General features: G+C 35.7%; 1 protein-coding gene across 3 annotated transcripts in view; it reads right to left on the reverse strand.

Moving 5' to 3' along the window:
• The window catches only part of cep57l1 (centrosomal protein 57, like 1), a 30,752-nt gene extending 19,912 nt beyond the window's left edge, over positions 1 to 10,840 (reverse strand). The window contains exons 1-5 of one of the 3 annotated variants that reach the window (XM_028797611.2): positions 10,684 to 10,840; positions 8,036 to 8,213; positions 6,053 to 6,217; positions 5,514 to 5,635; positions 3,791 to 3,907 (exon numbers count right to left, since the gene is read on the reverse strand). In XM_028797611.2, the coding sequence (XP_028653444.2) occupies positions 3,791 to 3,907; positions 5,514 to 5,635; positions 6,053 to 6,217; positions 8,036 to 8,213; positions 10,684 to 10,704 (603 nt within the window). In that variant the 5' untranslated portion in view covers positions 10,705 to 10,840. Of the gene's footprint in view, positions 1 to 3,790; positions 3,908 to 5,513; positions 5,636 to 6,052; positions 6,233 to 8,035; positions 8,214 to 10,683 lie in introns of all 3 variants that reach the window. The other 2 variants (XM_028797610.2, XM_028797609.2) reach the window with 2 other exon arrangements.
• Between the last annotated feature and the right edge of the window lie 285 nt (positions 10,841 to 11,125).

The following is an 11,125-nucleotide window of genomic DNA, read 5'->3' on the forward strand; positions in this document are numbered from 1 at the left end:
CCTAATTGGTCAAACAGTTACATAAATACAAAAGCAAACCTAATCGATGAAACAGCTTCATATATACAGAATCGAACCTAATTGGTCAAACAGTTATGCATGTGCAGAATGATTTTACAAAGATTATGCATGTTAACAATCATTAAAAAGAAAAGATTGAGGAACTCTTCTTCTATATGTGATAAAGCTGGATGAAGCTGACTTGACGAAGACGTAGGTGGCATAGATTGGTTTTTCTAAAACAGAAGAAAAAAATGAGTATCTATTATTATTTTTAATTAGAATGAAAATGAGAACCTTGATTAGAGATAGATTATCCGTATTAAAATATGTGCATGAATAAACTTTTGCTAACTCTCTAGCAAAAGTTTATTCATACAAATTGGCATGGGATGGCTTTGTGAAAAAGTACAAATTAGATAAAAATACATTGAGAATGCGTACTTCGATTTGACTGAGATTATCTATAATGATCAAAAAAAAGTTTACTATGTTTTTTTTTTCCATACGGGAAGGATGTAAAACCTTACATAGGCACCCTTCAGCCCGTACTGAAGGGTAGTGTCAGATTCTTACTGACTAAAAAACACCCTTTTTATTCCACAGCTACCCCAAAAACCACTATTAGGCATTACTTTGGGGTGGCAGTAGTTTAGTTATGAAACAGCTGGGTCCTGAAAAAAATCTGTGTTATTAGTGGCTTCATCACATATAGAAGAAGAGTTCCTCAATCTTTTCTTTTTAATGATTGTTAACACGCATAATGTTTGTAAAATCATTCTGCACATGCATAACTGTTTGACCAATTAGGTTCGCTTCTGTATATATGAAGCTGTTTGATCGATTAGGTTTGCTTTTGTATTTATGTAACTGTTTGACCAATTAGGTTTGCTTATGTATATAGATTAGCTGTTTGTCCGATTAGGTTCGCTTCTGTATATATGAAACTGTTTGTCCGATTAGGTTCGGTTTTTTTATATATGTAACTGTTTGACCGATTAGGTTTACTTTGGTATATATGTAAGTGTTTGACCGATTAGGTTACTTCTGCCCCGGGCAACGCCGGGTATATACAGCTCGTATTCTATAAACAAGTGTACACAGTACATGACTGGTAAGCACAATTTTAACTAGCTGAGCTTCAAAACTGAAACAATAGTCTACAGGCATTGGTCTACATTCAAACAGATTATCAAAAACTGTTGCTTGCCCACCACTCCGACCAGTGCTACATGGTGGGCTAAGCAGTGACAGGAGGCAAGAGATTATGGAGAGATGGTGCATCACCAGCACCAAGTCTCTGACATAAATAAAAAAATCTAATTGTGAGATGTAAAAAAAAAAAAAAAAAGTAATTTAAAATAAAACGCTTTATTGGCCACAGACCAAACATTCATTAATGCCATTTTCACATAGCCTTTAGATGTTCTACCTTATTTTTTCTTATCCTTTTGTAATTATATTTATATTTTGACACCACAGGGACTGCACCTAATTTTGTTGTATTTGTTACAATGACAATAATGATATTCGGATACTGATATTTACTGATCTGTTTGATTCGTCTTAATCCCACGTTGATTGAGCATAGGTTTCCAATATTTACCCCTCTGCCCCACTAATTTGAATCGGCCTGAAGCAATCCCTGAACACAGCAGATGATAGAAATAAAACTATCAGTCAAGGAAACAGAGGCCGATGAGATCTGCAATGGATGAAACTGGATTATAAAACACCTAGAGCAACACAGTAATTATATAATCCATCTCCCAGGCAAGACCTCAAGTTCAAAGTCAGTAACTCAACAGGAGAGTAAGGCTGGTGATTTAACATTATGCAACGCAGGCACTAGAGGACATTGCTGCTATTCAAGCAGTGCACCGTCTATACTCGCATGTGTAGTTGAAACAATAATCTGGAGGATTACATTCTGATGCTGTTACGAAAGAGGAAAAAAAAAAAAAAAAAAAAAAAAAAATAGATGTCAACATTTACCCAGAAGATAGTACAGTATATGTGAGACCTTTAAATGTATTGTGGTCAATAAAATCCTTGTTTTGCCTATGTGAAGCCTGCACGGTTCAAGAAGGTCCAAAGCACAGAAAAAATTTTCCAAAGAGCAGCTGCAGACAAACATGCCAGCATTCATTCAACTGGAACATGAAAGCAGCATGGTTGCTTTTAAAATTAATTTCATAGTTGCGCCTTCAGTTAGTTCACATTGCAACAGATAAGAGTTCTAACCAGAACTAGAAAAATAGAGCATCCCTCACCTGCACTGACCTCTCTCCACTGGCTACCAGTGATATTTTGGATTGAAGGTTTCTCCCCAAAATACATCTGTGATCTCCTTCATCCCCTCTCGGGAACGAGGTTTTTTGAGGTCTTCTGCTCAACTACTCCTTGCAGTGTTAAGATCACAGTTGAAGTCTAGGGGTTAGAGTCTTTTCAGTTGTTGCTACTAGGCTTTGGAACGATCTGTTGCTATATATCAAATCTTCTCCTTCTATTGAGGTTTTTAAGACTCTGTTACAAGCCCACTTTTTCTTTTCCACCTTTCACTGTGGGTACGGTCGTTGGGAGGGGGAGGATGGAAATTAAATATTTGTTAAACTGTTTTACATAATTGTTTTCTTTACGGTAGTCTTGTATGCTCTTTTGTATAATTTCTGTTGTTTTTAAAATTTGCTTTTATAAATAATTTGACTTGACTTGATACTCATGAAAATGAATTAGTTTGCCTTCAAAAGCCAACCAACCAAACGACAAACATAAATTTAGTGTTTATAGATTTGTATTTTGTTTTACACATATTTGCATCTCTATAGTGTGTTTTTGTTAACGCCAATTTGTTTTAAGACTTGCCTCAATTTTTACTTTCTACAAATGTTGTTAGCACTGATGTGCAGTTTCCTCGCACATCTCAGTCTTGTATGCATAATTGTGGATGCATGCAAGACTTCCCCTGCGGCCCTGAACTACATATGACCAATGGATGAATGCTTGGAAACATCTGTAGATGTTCAATCAAAGAATGAATGTATAGCCTCTGTTCCTTTAATCAGAGCTGTGTAGGACAGGTTACTAAAACTTTCACCATCTAATTTCCAAGCTAACTGCTTAATGGGATAAAATTGGAAATACCTACATTAGCTTTTGTTTTGTTTTGCCCATGATTCCAGCAATAGCGAACTGAATTTCTCCTGCCTCAAACAGTAAGCATTTCAAGACAGGACTTCTATTTTTTCCTTCTTGAGGGGTGCTCACGCAGTGCTGTAGCACTGCGAGACATTTTCATATATAGTCTGTATTCATACTTTATCATGAATTATTGTGCTATCTGAAGTAATACGTCACTCAACAGTGTGTTGCCAACTTTGGTGCTACTTTTTCAGAATTTTGTTATCGACTTGGTACCAATGTACTGGTTCCTGTGAAATCCCTACTTTTAAACATGCATCTCCTCAAATGTCTGAAATATCATAAAAATACAAATGTAACCTTAAGCCATGGAAGGAAATAGTTTAAAAACCTCAATTACTTCTTCTAAATTGATTTTTCACAAAGCAAGGGTGCAGGCTTAGAAGTACAGAGTATGAGCAATTCCTTAATAACTTTTGTAGGATATCTCTAAAAAGAAAAAATGTGCTCATAGTGCTATGTAACAGCTGAAACAAAGCAACAGCAGTAATACCATAGAGCCACCCAGTGCACCCAGACATACTATATCTACAGGCAATATATAACTCAACAGCATCTCATGATACAAATACATAAAATGTGTTCATACCTCAGCAAGAGCCTGAGTGTTTATAAGATTAAGGCACTCTTTTTCTAGGGCTTCAAGTTTTTCTAATTTAGACTGCATTTCAACTTGATCTCGACTCTTATCCTCCTGAAGCAAAGCCTAGAAATAAATGCACATTAACATTGTTATACTAATGCAAATAAAAAACAACAACTAATAATAATAATAATAAATGTAGTGAAAAGTGTAAGAAGTTAAATGCAAGTTTATTTATAACGTATACTTAAAGATACTACCTACCTGCAACCATGCCAATGGTGTATGTGTTTATGTTAAATGGCATCAAAGGAAATGATTCATTACATGGAATAAGTACACCAAGACTAATATTAATAACCCTGAATTTGACCTGTGGGGGGGGGGGGGGGGGGGGGAATCTCAGAACCCTCCCAAGCACAACTGCACCAGACACAATTAGAGGGTTGGGGAAGAAGAAACAAAAAAAAAAAAAAAAAAAAAAAAAAAAAAAACACCACAGGGAACAATAATATTTTTTTCTTCCCTGCCGAGCTTCATCTTCCTCCACTCCTAACACTGACCCTCTGGATGAGGCTGAGGGCCCCTTTTTAACTTGGACCCAGGAACATTCCCTACGAGTCAGTGGCGTAGCCAGCAAGCACTTCTGGGTCATGTGGAACCTCCACCTGGCAGAGAAGCCTCCTCCAGGCAGCCCACAACCACCCCAACAGGGCTGCTTTCCAGAACTACAACTCACAAGCAGTCCAGCAGATGTCCAAACAGGAGCTATGCAAGGGATACACCCACCCAGTATACTAGGGGGAACACATGACCCATCAACAAAACCGGCCCCCTGACTGAGAAAGGGAACAGTAGCCATCCCGGTCTGAATGCACATCCATTCATAGCCTTCACTCATTACAATGGACTCCCAGCCAGGTAAGGGAGCACTCCCCATCCATCCCTGCCTTCCACTGCAATAGATTTATAAACCATCAAAACCATATTAGATACACAGCTTTATTTAATGCATGTAATAATGAATGACTTAATACACAAGAAAATTCTTCACTTTGAAGTGGACCTATTCCATACTTATAAGGCTTTTGTTTCATTTTTGGTCTACTGCCTTGTTTCTTGCAATTGTAAACCATTCTAAGAGATTTCATTCACTGAAATCAAAGTTTGCACCCATTTAAGATGGGTAAACCAGATTTCCTAAATGCAAATGTAAAGTTTGTACTTATCCTCTCATTGCTGAAAATACAGTAAAAGCAAAACTACAAGTGTATTTACATACATTTTGCACTCAATGCAGAACTTAAAAAACAAGGTTGCATAGAATGTTGTATATAGCCTACATTATCTTCCGATCTTTAAAATGACAACTGTTCATAATAAAATTATTTTTCTAATTTTGCATATAGTAAACTTTGGATGTCTAATGAGAATGATTTAGGTTCTCTTAATCTGCATGGTTTTCTTTGACATTATTTAAGAAATATGACAGCTACAGCCTTTTATTTAGCCCTAAAGCACTGTCTAGAAGACAAAAATAAATGAGCACATAACAGAGCATTTGAATTACAATAAAATTAATACTTCTGAACCTCAGCTACAAAGTATTCACATATTCAGCAAAATACTTAACATTGTAGGTTGTGGGTGTGGTCTCAAAATTGTCACAAAGGACAGAAGTAATACTTAAGATTTAAAGCTATATCACTGCAAAAAATACATTTCATACCTGCTTTTCCTTAATATCATTTCTGTCTCTTTCAGCTGTTTCAACCATCTTTCTCATGTAATCCAACTGTTTTTCAAGGAGTGAGCAACGTGCTTCAGCCCTGCATAGCTGAGATGTTAGCTCTGGAGGAACAACAGCACAGCAAACTACAGTTACCAATATATTCACAAGGACAACAAATCCATTTTCAAAAACGAAGCTAAAAAACTACTGAACTAATATCATAACACAGTTTTGACAAAATATTACATTCCCAACACAGAACATCAGTTAACTACATTGTTTAACATATGCAAGGAAATTTGTTTGCCTGTTTATAAGGTGAGCATAGCAATAATAGAAAATGGTGTTATTTCGAAAAAGGAACTGTATCCATCCATCACTCCATCTGAAAAAAGCTTATTTTATACAAGGTCTTGAGAAGTTTCCTGCAATGGAAAACAGTCGACAATAGGCCTAAACTGTTTATATGTCCATCACTGAAGCTCACATACCCTGTGACAATTTGCAAACAATGCAAAATATTTACATGAAAGTACCTTTATTCTGGTTTTCTTCACCTTCCATTGTTTCCATCCCTCTCTTTTCTGGTTCAAAACTCCGTGTTCGGCGCATAGCTTTTTCACTCAGATACTTAATGTTGTTTTCTGCTTGAATTCTCTCCAGTTCTAACCGACGAATCTTTTCCTGAAGTGTCCTTAAAGCTTTAATTACAGCTGCTTAACAGCATACACACAATTAAAATGAAAGATAATAAAGAATGAAATTATGTTTAGGCTGTTAACAAGAAAAAAACTACAGTTTTATCTCAAAGCTTTAGAGATTGGACTCCTAAAGCAACATGAACTATTTCAAGAAGCAAAGAAGAAGGAGGAATATTCAATTACTTTATAGCATTTGTACACATATTACATCAGATAACATATTCTGAAATCCATTTAATCCTGATAGCAGCTAGAAATGAAACCATGGAACACTGTAGCACTTTAAAGGATTAACTGGAATTAACATCCCCCTCTCAGGCACTTGGTATACCTAAACTAGATATGGCAGCTCATATTTTAGATTCTTTCAAGTTAAAAGTACATCTGCATAAACAGATTAGAAGTAGTCTTAAAGGTGAAGTAAGACATAAGCAAGGATTAGAAGTATGAGAATTAAGAGGCTAATAAAGTCTAACATTTTATGTTAGGAGGAGGATGAGGTTGGGAGCATGCGCTATTTTATTAAAAAAAAAAAAAAAAGTTAAGGGCTTATATAAATGTTTACAAAATAAGTATTATTCTATGCAGATCATATTTATGTAAACAACAAAAGTGTCAAATAAAAGAATGAACCTGGACATGTACAGTACATCTTTTAAACTTTTTAAAAATAAATTCTTTGAAGTGTTTTATGCACATTAATGTGAATTTCTGACATTACAGTCAGCAGAGATAGGACATTCAATTAAAGTAAGTAGTCTATTTCACACCAAGCACTGACCTCAAGTTAACAAATTCACATACAAAGACAGTAGCCAAAGAATTTCTTAAAGAATGTTGTCTATGCTCCAGGTATAAACCTCTAATTTATGCAGTCGGTCTCATTAATCAACAAAGTGTAAACAAAATCAGAGTCAAATATCCTGAGAGTTTGTGAGGTAAAATTAATGGGTCAAGCATGTAAATATTTATCACAGTTATATACAAAATGCTCAAATGTTGATGCAAATTAACCAAGATATATTAAAAAAGGTGATGAAGTTGCCTTAAAATGTTTTGAGCAAGGGTTTTTTTTTTTGTTTTTTTTAAAATAAGGTTACCTATTTGAAAGTGGCCAGAATGTGGGTGAATCTCAAGGAAGTTGCTCAAGCCAAGAAAGAAATTGTTCAGCCCATTTACACTGTCACCAGACATATCCATCCACGTGCTGTCCTCTGTCCAGTGTGCAGAGAAGCAGTAATAAAACAGAGTAGAACATTCATCCACTTAAAAACTAAGCATTGTCATATTTTCAAGAAGAGAACAAACACAGTAGAAAAATCACCTTCCAGACTTTTCCCACATTGTATTTATGGTATTGCTACATCTTTGGAACTTATACAGATTGTTAAAAACAGATACATTGCAGAACAGGCCTAACCTTTACTGCTTACCAACCTGTTTCTTTCTATCTGCCCCAAACCTTTTATTCAACCTATATCTAGAATGGGTCTTTACTGTGTGAATGAAAATGATCAGGCTTGCCTAATATTGACGAACATGAAAATCCCAGAAAATTCCTGAGATGATCAAATAATTTCTAGTTTCCTAGATATGTTAGGGCTATTGTCAACCTGCTTGCAAGCTGAAGTTTTTAAGACATTAGCAGCAAGATAAGGCAATCTTATTTTGTATTGTAACAGACCATATATGCCCCAGAGGTTTACTTTCTCCAGGGATGCTGCTAGGGCTGGAGATGTTGTATTCCTCTCCTCCACCGTCAACTAGCCATAACCCAGCAAATATGTTATTAGACATATACAGTATATCAGACATTACCTTCACTACCAGATTCCAAGTTTTTCTTGTCCTTTTCAAAACTTGCCACTCCAAGATGTTTGGTCTGTGATGCACAATTGTAAGGATATTTGCTTTCATAATAAGAAGGCACTGACAGTTTATCAGGTGGATTATAGTAACTTCCAAAGAAACTACATTTAGAAGGTGATTCTAAACACTGCAAAAGTTAAAAAAAAAAAAACAGTTAATGTCTATTTTATGAAAGGTAACATAAGGTAATATATCATGTACAAAACAGTTTCTTGTAATCCTGCTCTCAGTTTAGTAAATGAAGTTGGCATGGTGTGCAACTTGGCCATGGTTTTATAAAGTGTTAACAAATAAACTTGTCACACTGCAGTTTATAATTCAGTCACACTCACTATAGCCCGATTGCATGTACACAGCATTGCTCCAAAAAAAAAAAAAAAAAAAAAAAACACTGGAAAGTACAAAGGCCAGAGGGGTTCAAATTAAAATGATCACATTGGTCTAAATAGACAGTCCCCTATGCTATTAATAATTGGATCCTAGGCTTAATGAAGCATAAAGCATAACCAAAGTTCTATACAACCCAGCACTGCAACCACTGAGATATTCATTAACACTGTCTGGACAACCCTGGCATGCTGATAAACAAGTATGGAGTACTTGTGGGGGGATTGGGGGGGGTTGGGGCTAAGCTGCACAATATCAGTTTTAATTATGAATCGATTAACTTCAATTAAATTCATAATCAAATAAAACAATGCATAAAAGGATGGAGGATCATCAGTCTAGGTAAAAAAAAAGGTAATCACAGTCTAAAACACTGCTAATGTGTGGACTGTACAAATTTTGAAAGCAAAGGAGTAACATATACAACCCACAGATTTCTTTAATTTGTGAATCTGTAAGAGTCCCAAATACATCCAGACAACGTATGTATTGGAACTCAAAACTGCTAAATGTGATCTTTTGCAGGCATTTTTTTTTTGTTTGTTAAACTAAACAAAAGCAACAGACTAATAAAAAACAAATTGCAAGCATCAGTTTTTCATGCCTTCCTAACACCAAAGGAATGGTGGTAACAGCAGAGGAGTTGATCATCTATTTGAAAAAGAAGAAAAAAGGAAATCACCCTGCTTATTTTTCAGTCGTGAAAGGATCAAGTTATATAAAAAAACAACATAATAGTTTCCTTGTGAGTGGTTAATTGATTCTCATTAGTGATTAATATACAGTAGTTGGTTATTTGCTTTCACATTCAGCCTATGTTTACATTCATATTTTGTTTTCATACTACTCTGATGAAAACTGCACTTTTGGTTATATTCATAACTATTCTCTAATACTGTATGCTTCTATGAACAGGTTGTTCATAAGATTTGGAATGGTATGTTTTTTAAAATCGAATCTAAGAATCAAGTTTAATTTCCATGATGCTAATTTTTAAACTTAAATTGATTGTCCAAATCAACTATTTGAGACTATTTCCAACAATTTTCTCAGCAATGTCAAGGTATATACTCTTACAGTATGCTAGTATTTGTATGTCAATATAACATGTTTTTGTTATGCACATAAAATGTGGCCTTTCATTTGGTTCAAGAAGCCATAATGTTTGTCCAACTATAGGAAAATACTGGGTACTTTGTTTTTTGATTTTATACTGTAGCTGTACTTAAACAGTATAACACATTTTAACTTTGGCACTTTAAAATTCATGTGGTATACTCCCGAGGTCCTCATGGTGTCTGCCAGTGGTAACTTCACTGCATATGCTGTGATTCAGATTAGGAAGACTTTACTATCCCAGAGGGAAATTTGTTTACATCAGAGATGTACAAAACATTGGATATTGTTACACGGATACAAGAAAATATGCGAACAGACCGTATATTACAATCACTGTTATAATCAATACATATACTAACAAGGTGTCTACAAATAATAATTGATTTTAACAGCATCCACTGACAACTCCGAATTCAACAGAATACCTCCCAACTACTTGAGTTCAAAATGCTTAAAGCTCTGGGGCCAAAATAGCATAATTTTGTATGCCAAATGATGCTGTACTACAGTTCTGTTCGCCTTCTATACTATCTTGCAAATGTTCGTGGTTACTGGTCCTGTTAAACATTACAACTGACTGTCTAACGCAACAACTATGCATTTACGCGAGCGGCACAGCATATGTTTATCTCCAAAATACTTAAGTGTATATATGGTAAAGATAGATTACTATACAATATATAATCCACGCATACTCATAAAAGGCATCCTCCACTCCACCCAGGTAACAAAGGTATCTCTGGGGATTACAGTTCCGGCTTTTGACCTCTTCGTAATACTGTACTTTCGATAGGATTCAAAAAACAGAAAAACAAGAATACTTGGAGCAAACAGCAGGCTCGAACAACAAATGTATGGTTTTCACATTACTGAGATCTAAGTCATCTATATTAATCAATCTCAAGAAACCAGGTCACCGACAATGACATTCGACTATGAAACGTTTACGAGACCCAGCTCTAAAGGACTGGCCTAAATCTAATACAGAAAATACTGAAAATCGCACAGAAACATTGTCGTCGTAAAGGCATTGCTATCAATAAACTATCATTAAAATCCCACCACGTTGTTGATTTTTTATCACTGATTACCTGCAGCTCAGCACTCGCCATTAACTGCCTCTTATCACAACACACAGCTGTTTGCCTCGCCCTTTCTTTAGACTCTTGCTCCGTCTCCAGGGACTTGTTTTCAGAGTGGCAGTTTAAATTTCCCTCGGTGTGCCCCGCGCTTGCGGTAACTCCGCCTTCTACGTCTGACGTTAATTTCCTTACGTAATAACGCGCACACGCACGCAGGAGCGGCTTTGTTAGTGTACGCGCATGGGTTTACAGGCAACTTGGGATATTTGTTGTCGACTAAATACTTCTTTTGCTTAAAAGCAATTTTGAACATCTAAACGCAAGGACAATGGATAGATGAATAATTAAGTAAAAGTATGCATACACTGGGGATCATCAACTAAAAGTATGCATACACTGGGAATATTGAACTTCGGCTTATAATGAACGCAGACTTCGTTCAACAACAACA

The sequence above is a fragment of the Erpetoichthys calabaricus genome, chromosome 3 (assembly GCF_900747795.2).
Source record: "Erpetoichthys calabaricus chromosome 3, fErpCal1.3, whole genome shotgun sequence".
NCBI classification, from domain to species: Eukaryota; Metazoa; Chordata; class Cladistia; order Polypteriformes; family Polypteridae; genus Erpetoichthys; species Erpetoichthys calabaricus.